Source organism: Anarrhichthys ocellatus, unplaced genomic scaffold (genome assembly GCF_004355925.1).
Source record: "Anarrhichthys ocellatus isolate YVR2014 unplaced genomic scaffold, GSC_Weel_1.0 scaffold26, whole genome shotgun sequence".
Classification (NCBI taxonomy): Eukaryota; Metazoa; Chordata; class Actinopteri; order Perciformes; family Anarhichadidae; genus Anarrhichthys; species Anarrhichthys ocellatus.
Window position 1 is genome coordinate 1,409,110 of NW_022280056.1, and position 14,410 is coordinate 1,423,519.

Consider the following 14,410-nt stretch of genomic DNA (forward strand, 5'->3'; position numbering starts at 1 on the left):
TGCAGTTTGAATGAACTGTAGTAGTATTGATTAAATATACACATAATATAAACATAGCTGTCAATAGCACATTAGGAAGAGCTGTGTAGAAATAGTCATCTTTTTGCCGCTAGGAGTCTCAGTCAAAACAATAACAAAAGATGGAGTGTGGTGACGTCATGAAGTAGTGTGGGATCATGGGAGTTGTTGTCTTCACCGATGTTAACCGTTAGGATTCCTTCAGGGTTCATTGTTCAGGAGGTTTTTGCTGCGAGACGAATCTTCCACAGCAAACAGCCCAGTTGATTTAAAACCGGTGAAAACACTGAATCAGTTTCATGTTAGAGACGGTGTTTCTTCGAGGTGTCTGGTGGACACGGGGTGTCCTGCAGAGCTGCCGCCAACATTTGCCCCGCTTGTTTGATCCAGACCTCCAAAGTCTAAAATCCTTCATCCGGTTAACATATATTGTTAAATAGATCTAAAAATGTGACTTAAAACTGGATTTAAAAAGTCAATTTATGACAGCTTGTGGCTGAAGCTCAAAGGGGATATGATGCTGTTGACAGACAACCAAATGAAAGAGACAGTTACTCTCAATACACTTATGCATTTCTCTGGTTTTAAAGATTTGGGATAATGTAAGTACACAACTCAAAATATATAACACAGGTCTTGTTGTTTTTAAACATTTTAATGTGGAAGATTTACATATACCTTTTAACTAAAGCAGTGATATATATTATGTTCCTTTCATACTCTCAAACCATTAAAGCATTACTTTAATGGATATGAAATATATGGATCCTTGTAAAAAATCCTATCGTATAACTAACCGGAGAGCATAAGGAAACAACATGGTGACAGAAATGTTTGGTCAAAACATTCAATGATATCGTTTCCACAGTCAATAAAAATTGGGTCACTCAATATTTGTAACTTTTATTTTATTTTTTTCTGGCATGTAAAGTACAAATAATTAAACAATTCCATGAAAAAGTCTTCAAGCGTCTTCAGCTGAAATCCCAGTAATAAATATCCTAGACTAAACTGAAAGGTTTATTTTTTTTTTCTTTGTTAAATTTTGACATTGTTCATTTGGTCATGTTTGGAAGTATGAGATTTTGTATTTCTTCCGCTGACATTGGTGCCAGCAGAACTGTTTTGATCATTTTCACCTTTTGATTTTGTTCTACCATTCCAGGAAAATGTAAGAAAAACATCACTAAGTTACTGCGTCCCCTCTTCTAAATAAATAGACACAAAATACAGTTGGTTGAGAAACAGAAGGACCACTCACCCATTTACTACCCTCGAGACTCCCAAGAAAACCTTCCTGCAGCTTGTCTGAGCTCTAATATTTAGCTGGAGCTCTTGGCATCTTAGTTTCAATAGCACAAATTGATACAGATGATCTCAGCATTACAATGCTTTTGCAGAAATAGAGCCCATAGTGTCTTTTTTTCATAAGTCAGCCCATCAGCATAAACAGGAAAGCATCTTGCGAGCTCATCAAAGCTGGGACATCCCCTTTGTTCCTGGCCGGGTGCTGGACCCTCAAATGGGCCAAAGCCTCTCGCTACAGGGACTGTCCCACGTCTCAGGGGGTCCACAGAGTGGTTGAAAAAACAAGACTGTGATTAGATTAAATAATTAAAAGATTTTCATTTAACAAGACAAACAGAACACAGGCAGTAAAGGCATAACATCTAGCACACAGCATGTATGTTTGTACACTTCAATTAGTTAAATATAGCAGTGCATTCTTTGACTATGGAGAACGTTTCCAAATCGTACTTCTAAAGCTGTTTTTCTATTTGTCCCCCTTTTTAAGAAACATAATGGTGTAACCACAATTTTGGCAAACTTAAAATCTTTTAAACTTGCAAATATAATGAAATAAACCATAAATATACACAAAACATACTTTATACGAGGCAATAATAATAATCATAATAAATAGTTTTTAAGTTAACAATAAGTTAAAACTACAAGCTTAAAGTCGCCCAAATAATACAAGTTTGTTGGCGCTATTTTGAATTTTTTCTGTTTAAATTATTTTATGTTGCAACAAAAGCTACCACAGACTTTTACAAACACAATTGAACACAGTTTGATTGAAATAAAAAAATCTAACTAAGTCTAAAATCTGCATACACTGTAAAAACTGCAACTAATTAAATAATGGAATCAAAATAACAAACTGTACCCAATCAATGCAACCAAACATGATCTTTGACCCATGTGTGTTCTCTATGGCAACATCAACAACACAAATACGCTAATTCAACAAGTGAGTCCGATATGTAAATGAAATCAATAAATTACAGGAAAAAAAATGATATTTGAAATTGACATGGGCTAAAAACTGATGATATATTAGACAGTATTCCTTTCAAGGTCTTCGAGCGTCGCTCTATTCGGTCGGCCAAATATGCAGTTTTGTTTGAGCTTGCATGGTCAGAGCACAAATTGGGGGCTGAGGAAGTGATTATGGAAATTTACAGATCAGACCTCTCATTGCTTGTTTCATTTGAATGAGTCTGCTCATTTGAATGTTTTTTTGTCTGAACTTCTGCTCCTTTCACTGTCCCGCAAACCTTTTCAGTGTGACGTTTAATTTCTTTTTTTAAAAATATATATCATTTGTTCTCAGTCAATATAAAAACAAAGCACATTGCACTTACTGTTCCATAGGAAAGTTTTTTTGTCTTTTTAAATGATTATTGTTGTTGCTCAAGCAGTGTAGTACTGTTTCCTGCCATAATCCTTGGCTCTCTGCTGTACATCCGGTGTAGGTCTTTGTATAGACTGTGTATGAAAGGTTATTTTGGGCTGTGGGTTTGGTTTGTTGGTGGACTGTACTACATCGGACATGGTCGGGTGAACAGCTCCAGCTGCAGTTCAACGTGGCCTGTTATCTCGCTTGTTCTTAACGTCTATCACTGGTCTGACCAAGTGCTCGGTCCTACGCTGCTGTCGACCCAAAATAGCTAGATTAGTCCTTTTTATGTGGTCGGCTCTGGAAACGCCAGCAACAATCATTCAGAGTATTTCGGGGGATGAAACAGTATAAGTCAGATCGAAAGATGCCAGAGTAAGTGGTGCAATGTTTTAAAGGATTAAATTGGTCACAAGACAAAGCAGATGATATAAATGTTGTGGGGAAATACAATATATGGACGCATCCGATTTTTCCCTTTGTCAAGAGGTGAATTATTTTTGATATGCCTTTTTTATCATTCGGTGTGTGCATGAAATGTGTGCAAATGGGATTTGCTTGCAACTGTTTCATTTTTGCATTTGGTTTGTGGTTATAGGATTTACAAACTGATATGTGCAACTTAGATATTCAAAAGTAATGATAACTGAAATTGTAGAGGGTCCTTGTTCAATAAATAACATAGATTTGTACAGCAATCACTCAGGGAATAATATAGTTAGTCTTAATTTATCCGTCTTGGTACTGACTTGCAAAGCAATTCTTTGGCAAAAATCAAATCTATCTAATCATAAAGAATCATGCTCAGTGTTCATTATAATTCTGCTGCACAGTTTGAATCTGCTTTTTACCTTTTTTTTTAAATTTGCAAACAGCTATTGGGTTTTCCAGCTGGGCAATGAGCCGGTCTCACTGCGGCTTTATCTGGGATTCTCAAGTCAAAGAACTTCTCTTCACTGCACCGCCATTGAAGCAACACTGTACACAACTTCAGGACAAGAGAGGAGAGTGCCTCTAAGCACTCAAACGTACAAATGGGTCAGGTTATATCCCCAACTGTTTCATTTCATTGATTTTTACATCAAATTTCTTTTTGTTAAGTTTGTTTCAATCAATGTGATATGGTTAAGTTTGTACGAGATACAATGTTCCTTTGCCCCCTCCCGAAATCCCCACCCATACACCGCATGCTTATTCCCCCTTGCTCTGCAAAGATCAGAGGGTTTAAAATAAAGCCATGCGATGTCCCAATTTTTCCAAGCTTTAAGAATCTGTAAAAATTCAGCACAAGGTCTTCGTCCTTTGTATGTATAAAAATAGATTTATCTCTAATGTAATCCTTTCAAAGAGATCGTCCTCTTTGGCTAACACAGCATCATTTAGAAAAGCAAAAGCAAAAATGTCTTGAATATAGTTGACCTTATTTAATCTATTATCATGTGCAGATGTCTTGATATTGAAAGACACTAGCTCTCCCCATGGTTAATCTAGGCAGGTTGGCCTTAATGTTTCATCCACGGTGCCATAAATAATTTCATGCAATTGGGTTGGGGATATTTTGAGAAATGCTATTTTTGATTTTAGTGCCAAACAGATCTGAAGCGAATAAATAAATACCTCTCTGTTGTAAACAGCAGTATTATTACAACACTTATTTGCAGGCTTGATGTTGTACAGTCATCTTTTGAGAGGGCAGGAGTTCAAAGTTTCTGGGGAGCTTTTTAGAGAATTGAGGGGTTTCAAATAAAATGGAGGAGCATTTGGCAAAGCTGGAGGAAGTGGTAGTCTTTTCTCCTCAAAGGATCTGCCATTATTTTAACATTGCCCGATATTGTCGCTCACGAGACTCTGAGTCAGTTTTAAACGTTCAGTCATTTGGAACTGTTTTCCTCCGAATCTGCTCTTTGCACGTTGTTACGAGTGAATGGTTGAACATTTCACCTCATTATTTCGGGGAGCTTCGTTCTGTGCACTAGACGGAAGAATAATACCGGTGCTCTTGAGTTTTTGCTCATCTGTGTTGTGTCTCTGCAGACCAGCCCAGACCATTGGTCAGTCCATGGGGTGTGTTACTTCGAGCAGCTACTTGGGTCTTAATTCCCTGCTTCCATTTGTCTGAATGAATCTAAAGACGTATCCTGTCTTGAGCACATTCATAATCCAAACATGTCAGCAAGAACAATATCATTTGGACGTGTTGTTTGCTTTTTCTCTCTTGACCTCTTCACACCAGATGGCCTTTCAGTTAAAGGGATATCACACCGAATCGTGGCTGACAAAGCCATGCTAAGTAAACTGGCCTGTGGGTAATAATGATAAAATACAGGTGCAATGAAAAAATGAAGCAAAAAGGGAAAAAAACACCGGTATTTTCCTTTTGAGGTGGCTGTGTTATGTTGAAACGGTTTCCCCCTCCAACTCGTCGTCACTCTCTCGCCCACTAGAGATTTACTAATGAGCGCTGTCACCACGGGAGCACTGCCACTCTGCTCTAAGTTCACAGACAGTCTGCTTGAATCCATCCTGAGGATAGATTCCAAGAAGTACAGGAAATCTTTTTATGTTTTTGTGGACTAAATATATCTTCTAGTTATTGAACTGTGTACTCTTAATGTTGTGTGAGACTGTGAGGGAAAGAGGGATTGTGATGGCTGTCGGACTACTCTTTTCTGTGACCGGTATTCATTGGTTCGCCGAAATCTTATTGGGTCTGAGCTAACGAGCTCACACAGGGTAGAGAAACTGCCTTCACGCTAGGCACCACCTAATTCAGGTCAGGAAACAGTAGTCAAAGTTTCTAGAAAATGCTTACATACTCGGCTATTATAACCACCTTAAATATTGAATATATAGTTATATTTTAATAGACGTATATAAGAGAACACTGTTTTTTAATTTCATTTTCTTTGATCTAAAAAAATCGCTGATTCAAAATGCCCAAGTGTAAAAAAGTGACTACATCCTCTCCAGCAAGATATTAGGAGAGATGGTGGGGTAAGAGTTTGGGTAAATTGCACATATTTGTTCATTTAAATTTTTTTTTGATCGGTTTGTTCATCAGTTGTCATTATTTGCCTGAATTCAATCAAAGCAGTAGGTACACATTCTCTGTCACATTCGTTAGACTGTCTCCTAAATAGATAGCTCTTGCCCCTAACCCAACAAACCAGCTACGTACCCCTTCTAATTCAATCCAGGCAAATACAGGGAAGGACTAGCATGTTGTGTAAAGGAAAAAGAAAAACTCCACTAGTGTGTTTGTTTGATACTCTGACTCGTGTATGCTTGCGCTAATGGGTTTGTTTGCTCATGTCTGTGCGTGTCTGCGTGTATCTGCATGTCTGTGATAATATATTATGGATTTGTGTGAGAATGTGTCAGAGAGAGACTCAGTCCAGGCCCATGTAGAGTGATGGCACAGGGAGCTCAGGTTTTGCTCCCTGCAGGTGGAAGGAGCTGGTGCCAGCTGCCTCTCTCTCTCTCTCTCAGGCCTTGTGCTGCTTGCTGGTCTTGAAGGAAACCTGCAGCACGCGGTCACCCAGGCGGTAGCCGTTAAGGCTAGCGATAGCCATGGCAGCTTCGTCGTAGTTGGTCATGGTGACAAAGCCAAAGCCCTTACATTTGTTGGTGGTGAAGTCACGGATGACCTTGACGTTGGTGACGGCGCCGAAAGGCCCAAAGAGCTGCCACAGGACGCTCTCGTCCGCCTCGGGGGACAGGTTGTACACAAAGATGCACCAGCCGGCTCCAGTTGGACCAGTAAGGTTGACCCCGGCCAGACTGGTCATGCTGTCAATGGTGATGGGGGAGAACCTGGGGAAGAGAGTAGGAGAGCTACCATGGGTGTCATTCTGAAGTTCCACACAGAATCCAGTTCTCTACACTGTCTCTTTATGGGCATGTGTCTGTGAGGAATGACTGGAGTCGGGGGACACCATCTCCATCCCCTCTGCTGTACAGTAAGTAGATAAATATGTGTGGGCACCACAGCGGCTCCAAACTACCCGCTCTCATACAAAATGCCACTGTGTGCCCTGAGACACAGACACCCACACAATGTGAATATTTTCTCTGCTGACCAAAGCCTCTGGAAGAATTAAACACATGAATCACAATGTTCAACAGAAATCACAGCATTGAACAAAACACAGAAACCTAGAGAGGGATGAAAAGCAAATTGGAATAAAAATCATACACAAACTGGAGCAAACAGAGGAGACGCAAACGGAATCTGGTATGTCCATGCTGGTGAAAAAAAGGGGACATTAAAGCAACTGAAACTGACAATGTTAGTTCATAAATAAATACATGTAAATTATTTCTATTAATTAAAATAAAAGAACGAAAAGGTTAAACAAAGCCATGCCAGAATACCCTGCTGTTACAAGCTTGCATCCTTGCTTATTGCAATTGCAGATAGTATTTTGATGTCTGGGCTGCTTCTGTAACATGGTTTAAATGGGCTGTGGGTATTAAAAATGATGGCCATTATATCTGATTTGGAGATGAAGTCAGCAGGCGGTATTCCAGGCACTTTGTTTGAGGTTTTATTTTGGCATGGATGCTTTTGAAAATACACCTTTGGCATTTACCTCTTGACTCCGTAGCTGGCGTTTAGTAAATTGTCGAGTCTGCAACGCAAGAGGGAGAATGAAGGGGATGCAGAAGTTAGTTATGAGAGCTACAAGGAAGGGGGGCTTTCAGTTTACATGTTGTTCCTTCACCAGCTGGCCTCCAGAGGGCATCCTTCACTGCAGCGCAGTCCCAAACCCTCCAACCACAACCTGATAGACCTGTGAGTATGTGTCTCAGCTGGTATTTATTCTTCATTGTGAGTTCAGTTGGTTAAGCTTCCAAAATAGATTCCCCTTTAATAGTTTAAATGTCACATCTACTGGTCTAAATAAGTATCCATGCTGAGTAAGCGAGCATTCCAACCTGAGAGGGTATCTACAGTTGTTTGTGAGGTTCCACACAAATGTTTAATACAGGAAGCCTTTGACTTTGACACCTTTTGAACCTTTATTCAAAATTACCGGCTATTGTACTCTTCATGGTGCCTATGTGGTATAGGCAAACGTTAAAGGTTCAGTGTTATTCTTCTTAAACCAACTTTATTTAGCTTTAGGTTTTTTGCTGTATTTGGAAAAGTCTGGTCTCTTACATTGGTTTTGAGCTGTTATTTGGATCTGGTCCCTTTCCAAGTGAAGGGATCATGCTGCAGTTTAAAAGAAAGTCAGAGAGAAAGAGTGAGAAGGAGGGACAATGCAATATTGCCAATTCCTTCTGTACTGTAAAGCTATAATATTGCTTAAAGGAACAGTTCACTAATAAGTTGTGTTAATATTGACAGAAAACGTTTTTTTTTAATATTTTGAATGCTTTCGATTACACAGTTGTCCTCACAAAATTAGACCACATTTGCTGTTTTCGGGGTGTGCCACTTCATCTGATTGATTTTTCTTCTCTTAGGTGGTGTGAAGTTGCCAAAATGTTCAGTACCTGAAACGCTGAGTCTGGTGGTGCAGGGGCCCCGTGTAGCGACGGGCAGCAGTCTGGTACAGCTGAGTCAGTAAGGCCTGGCCCGTCTTCTGGCTGGGGTTGTTGGCGAACTTGACAGTGATGGGCTCGGCGGCGCCCAAAGGCTTCTGTCCGTTCAGACCTTTGATGGCCTCCTCGGCTTCGTTTCGCTTGTCAAACCGGATGAAGCCCACTCCTCGTGATATGCCTGCTCCGATTGAGAATACAAACCAATGTTACTACCTTGGCATCAAGGAGCGCTGTGGCGAACCAGTCTTTCATTCAGTGATGGAAAGGGCGCTGGAGTGACAGCTTGAGAAGTGAAATAAGGCTATACCTGTGACTTGGTCCACTAAGATGCGGGATGTGATGATGCGACCGTATTGGGAGAACAGCTGCTCCATGTCCTTCTGGCTCATGGTTTTAGGGAGTCCACTCACGTAAAGGTTGGCATCACGAATAGAAGCCGAGCTTGGCCGGGCATATGATACCTATAACACCCAAATACAATCAGGGATTAAATCAGAGTAAAACAAACAGGAACGTGTCAGAAAGACCTGATGTAACTGTTGTGAGTTCCCAACACAAAGTCCTCACTGTGACTCCTGCTGATTCCTCTCCACAGACCCAACTCTTCGCTATCTGTGGACTTAATCAGTGCCTTTAAGCTCAATGAGACCGTCACACACACACTATGAAGACTGTAATCGTTACCCAAACTGAAACCATCATCAGCTAACAAGCCTGAGTGTCAGCTTTGTTGTGCACTGAATCACACATCAGCCTTAGTTGGTGTGTTTTTCTGAATCCACTGGTGACTTAATTAGACGTTTTTTGGTGCGTCTGTGTTTATATCCCTTATGGTTTCCTGTTAGCATTTTACATGCATCTTATCTAATTGATTATAAAGGGAAAAAAGGACCATACACTCATTCTGGTTTTGGTGTGTTTATGGGAGCATGTGAACACACGTGTGATAGATAATCCAGTTGGGTGCATTGTTGTCAGTGCTGTGTTTGCATGTGATGGAGAGACAGAGTGAGTGTTGTCTGAGATAGGCTGAGCTGCCCTTCTTGTCCTGCCTCCTTCCTTTGTCTCTATCCTCTGTGGGAGAACAGCTCCACTGGCAAACAGCAAACAATGTAAGTGGATCACAAGACTTGCAAGATGCTTGGCAACTTTTAAACACTCTGTTCACACATATGTATTGGTGTGATAAATATCATTTGCAAATTCTTGGAAGTATTTGCCTCTTTCGAATTGACTTTGCTCATTGCACAGGCACAACGAAAGCACTGATGCAAATTAAAAGGGCTTGTATGTTTCAGTTGAATACAGGTGTTCTGATTTCATCCATCAGCACTGAGCACCAGTGTCTATTGTGTACACAGACGGACTGTGTGAGCAGGAGGGTTGTGTTGTGCAGTGATTAGGGTGTTCTAGATGAGTCAGGGGGGAGCTGCTGTGTTCGGGGAGCAAAGGCTGCCCTATAATTAACCCTCTCCCTCTCGCTCCCACAGTACAGATGGTGCCTGAAGCCCATATGGCCTCTAATCCTGTCATTGGCATTCTGCTCTCTGAGCTACCCCCTACCCTACTGCTGCCCCCCCCCCCCTCAAAGCCTCACCCGTCTCTGTTGAAGCCTCCTACGAAATCAGAAAGATAAAACTAGGCTATGGAGCTGAATGATTATTTTTTACAGCTGAGAAGTTCATTACAGACAGAGTGATCAAGGTATAGATACATCAGATGATTATTGAATTCATAACACAAGATCAACAATAACATATAATAATTGTCATGACAGTCGACACATACTACCTGGTTGTTCCAGAGTAAGAAGTATTGAATGACATTATACACAAATATTAAAAAAGGGACTGAATCCAGTTCTTTTCCTGCCGATAGCTTTTTGTTTGATCCGTCATTCGTCACAATGGACGTCTGTGTTCGTCGGCAGCTGTTGGAGGATCACCTGCTCTGCTCTCTCAGAGATTTGATTTCTCAATCCTGCAGTTTGTCTCAATCTTTGATCTACTTTGATCAGATCGGGGGGATAGAAGGAAGTAGTGTCGAATAATATGCCCCCTCTTTCCCTCATCTGATTTTGGGACAAAGAAGCCCTCTAATTAGCCCAGATTGGAGGCAGATGGGGTAACCAGGACTGACCCTAGTGCACCGCAGTCAGACTTCCTAATTACATTTCCATCACAATAACCTCTGCATGCTGTCCGCCCCTTGCTTTCTGACCTCCACTCTCTCCTGCTCTTTTCACCCTTTCTCTCTCTCCCTTTGTTCTGGCCACCGCTTCCTTCTGCCTCCTCCTCCTCGCCATTTTCTTCCCCTCCCTCTGTCACGTCTGTCGCGCCCCCCCCCCCCCCGCCCCCAATTGACAAAATCTCCACTTCCTTTTTGTCTAGCACATCTTCAGGAATCAAAAACATGACGAGTAAATACATTGTAGAGTAGAGGTCTGCTGACCTTGATTGTTTTAGTCTGCAGTTTGAGACCATTGAGTGTGTTGATGGCCTTATCTGCATCATTTGGATCCACATAGTTTACAAAGCCATACCCCAGACTCTGACCTGGAGACAAAGAACGAGACAGTGGTGTTAGTGATTCTCAAAGCCAGTCGTAGATGATGGTTTCTTTCTCCACGGTGGACAACGTGTTGTACCTGTTATCTTGTCTCTGACGAGCTTGCAGGATTCAATCTCTCCGATGCTACCAAACAAACTTTTGAACTCTTCCTGGGTCATGTTCTGAGGCAGATAGTTGACGATCAGGTTGGTTTTGCTGTCGTCTGTGGAGCCGTTGGTGCTAATGACTGGACCATTAGGCAGACTGGTTCCGCTTGGACCGTTGGACACCTGGGTTTCCATGGTGCTGATTATCTGCTGAGGAAGAGGGTGGAGTTAGATTTATAGTTCACAAAGAGGCTCAATAGGACACAGCAGTATAAATGTGCATGTGTTCATATTTAACATATAATACATCCACCAATACAAACGACACACGCGGGCTGTCCACTCTGTCACTGTCAGAGGGAAAGGTCAGGAATCAGCATTGCTAAAATGAATACGAGCTCTGATTTATTGCCTCCCCTCCCCCATTTTACACCCCATCCTTCCTCCTCTCTCGCTCCCTGCCTCTGGTCCTGCAGATGTCACAGTCCCTTTTTCCTTACTCCTCCCCTCCCCCTGCTCTCTTCCAGGGTCAGACCTCATTACATCATTACACAGGGATGGATACTAGTGATGGTGGTGGGTGTGGCTGGCGAGGGGCTGGGGGAGTTTGGGGCGGCAGGGGTCGAGATGACGGACAAGAGGGAGAGTGACGTTGTGAAATGGATTTTTGAGCTCCAAGTAATAAGGGAATTTCATGGTTTGGTAGAAAAACAAGTCAGAACTACTCCTTTGTTCCGGTTTCTTTGTGGTCAACTGACTTTTGTTTTTGTAAGTGGAGTACGGCTGTGCGTTGGTGCACAGTGAGATGTTTGTGTTGCTCTGGAGTACACCGTGTTGCTTAATTTGATCCACAGGGGCTCCTCAAGGATAGAAACAAAACTTCATGCTCCACTTTCCCTTTCCCTTTCCCTTTCCTCACACTCACCACTTAGGTCTCTGGATCATAGTTTCCAGTGTAAGTCGACATGGAAAATCACTGCAAAATCTGATTTGTTCAGCTGTTTGAATTAGATATCCTCGGGGTACTAAAAATATACATTTTACATCCTATTTTATTGTGCACATATTGACTATAAGGCAGGCTTTTTTATTTGCTTCTGTTATTTTCATGTTCAAACATCATTAAATGAAATATTTGATTCATTGCACATTCCATAGTAAATACGTATGCATGTTTCAAGTTAGCCTACCCTTGTTGAAGCAACTAAAGAGAGCCTTTTTGACATTATTATTGAATTTTGATGCATTTGAATGTCTTTATTCTCACAAACAATGGTAGGGTGTTTGGATGAACAGTTTAAATCCATATACAGTGTGCTTGTTGTGCCGTGATGTAGATTGTTATGTCAAATTGTGGGTTGGAGCTGTTGCAAATCTCTAACTGTTGGTGTTATGTTTGTCATTAAGTCCAAAGCAACAATGTGGACCAAATGAAAAAGAATCATTTCAAAATGATATTCAGTGAATTTCCTGACTTGATGGAGAAATACTGTAGGTGTCATTAAAACACAAACATTATTTGTAACACAAGTATTTACCTGGCAATTAGCCCCCGTGTTTTTTGGATTATGTCCTATAAAACCATAAACAAATAACAAGCTTTATTTTTATTCCCTCAGCCTTCCAATCTCTTGTAATCCACCAACATGTTGTGTTTGTATGGGCTGTGTTTCTGTGTTATCATCACACTACTGGAATAATTCATTTCTTCACATCTATGTGCCATTTCATGCGTTCTCTCTCCTCAGCGTCTGCGAGAGGCTCTGTCTAACCTGCCTTTTCTCCTCGTCTCTGTAACCTGCCATCTTGCTTTGAGCCTCACCTCGTCTCAGGTTGCCCAGGTAACAGCCCCTCAAAGACTGCATTGTTTTAATGGCTGAATGGCTTTCTGACTTTCAGTGTGCATTTGTGTCTGTGCTTATTAGGAGCAGAGATACAGGTCAGACATTTCTCCTCCATGTATTAATGTTATATGGCTTTGCATGAGCAGGGAATATCAGCTAGCCAAATTGATAAAGACAAGGGGAGAAGGAGCACAGTGACAGAGATAAGACAGCCTAAAAATAAAATGCTTCAGACGCACATCCACGCACAAAGGCGGTGCAACATCGACAGCAATCTGTCACAAGATCTTTATGCACTGGCTAAAATGCATGTTTTTCCTGCCATTGGGAATTACAATACGATTAACACGTGTTGGCAAAAAAAGGTGGAATCAAGCTGTTGTGTTGTATTTATTGTATACTGTTATGTGTTGCGATGCATCTGACGAACTAGAAATATGAGCAACTGAATGTGTCCCAAATATGACAAAAAGCATTTTGAAGGGGAAAAAAAAACATATTTGGGCAAATTTGACTCGCCAACTGAAATAACCCTCAACATGGCAGAACACACATCAGTGAGCAGTGTGAAGTTATATAATTCACAGACCCACTGAGTAAGGGCTGGGCACACGAGTATGGCTGACACAAGCAGCACCAATAACATAGATTTTCATACGGAACAGCATGCAAATAGAAAAGATACAAAAACAGAAAGGATTGTTTCCTTAAGCCGTCATATTTCATATTCCCACAACAAAAATCAAATAGTGTGTTTTGGAGTTTGGTTTTCAGTAACCCCATTACTATGACAACGAGACTATGATGTGATGCTGTAGCCTACAAGAGCATGAATAATCCTAACACGCCCAGTATGGATCTACTCCAGGCTCCAGACATTTTCGACTACTGGAGACAATAAAAACGTACTCCCGAGGAGTACCGCATGACATACTCGGTGCAAATATAATTTCCTCTTTTCTCTCTTCTATCTAATAAGAATGAAAACCCGTCATAAAAGTTATCTTTTTTTAAATCCTCTTTTATAATTCCTAAAAGATTCCAGTTGTTAAGGTAGCACTATGTGTCCTTCACTCTTTTTTTCTATTTTGGGGCTCTGTGAGATCTCCCTTAATATTTAATGTACTGCATCAGCATCGCCCACACATGGTCCCAGACTTGCACGCAAACAAGAGCCCTGCCTCCTCTGCCAAACACATGAACCCAGACTTGCACGCAAACAAGAGCCCTCCCTCCACTGCCAAGCACACGTACCACCACCTACACTGTACACCATTAAATTACAAAACGCAGAAGCATTGCATGACTAAATGTAAATGCAGTCAGGGTTCTCTTGTCTTCGGATGCTTATAAACCGCTTTCCCCAATTCATTTCTGCTCCAAATGCAGCTCAGCACTGGAGGCTATGATGCACAGAAGAATACTCGTCTCCCAGTTTAAGTCATAAAATGAGATATGCCACATTACATGTTACAGTTCACTGACAATCACAATGTCAGTGTGAGATGGAACAAGAGAGAAAATGACACGGTCACCTTCAGTATTTTGATATAGTTCCAGCAAAAATGATTTGACATTTTCTGTCTTAGTGTAGATTTAAATTAACTTGCCGTGTGTGTGTGTGTGTGTGTGTGTGTGTGTGTGTGTGTGTGTGTGTG

General features: G+C 41.2%; 1 protein-coding gene across 14 annotated transcripts in view; it reads right to left on the reverse strand.

The window, feature by feature from the left end:
• Nucleotides 1-907: 907 nt before the first annotated feature.
• elavl3 (ELAV like neuron-specific RNA binding protein 3) overlaps nucleotides 908-14,410 on the reverse strand; it is a 17,247-nt gene continuing 3,744 nt past the window's right edge. Inside the window, exons 2-8 of one of the 14 annotated variants that reach the window (XM_031862287.1) lie at nucleotides 10,899-11,118; nucleotides 10,703-10,806; nucleotides 8,559-8,712; nucleotides 8,204-8,429; nucleotides 7,866-7,919; nucleotides 7,294-7,332; nucleotides 908-6,535 (exon numbers count right to left, since the gene is read on the reverse strand). In XM_031862287.1, the coding sequence (XP_031718147.1) occupies nucleotides 6,187-6,535; nucleotides 7,294-7,332; nucleotides 7,866-7,919; nucleotides 8,204-8,429; nucleotides 8,559-8,712; nucleotides 10,703-10,806; nucleotides 10,899-11,118 (1,146 nt within the window). In that variant the 3' untranslated portion in view covers nucleotides 908-6,186. Of the gene's footprint in view, nucleotides 6,536-7,293; nucleotides 7,333-7,865; nucleotides 7,920-8,203; nucleotides 8,433-8,558; nucleotides 8,713-10,702; nucleotides 10,807-10,898; nucleotides 11,119-14,410 lie in introns of all 14 variants that reach the window. The other 13 variants (XM_031862288.1, XM_031862285.1, XM_031862286.1 and 10 more) reach the window with 13 other exon arrangements.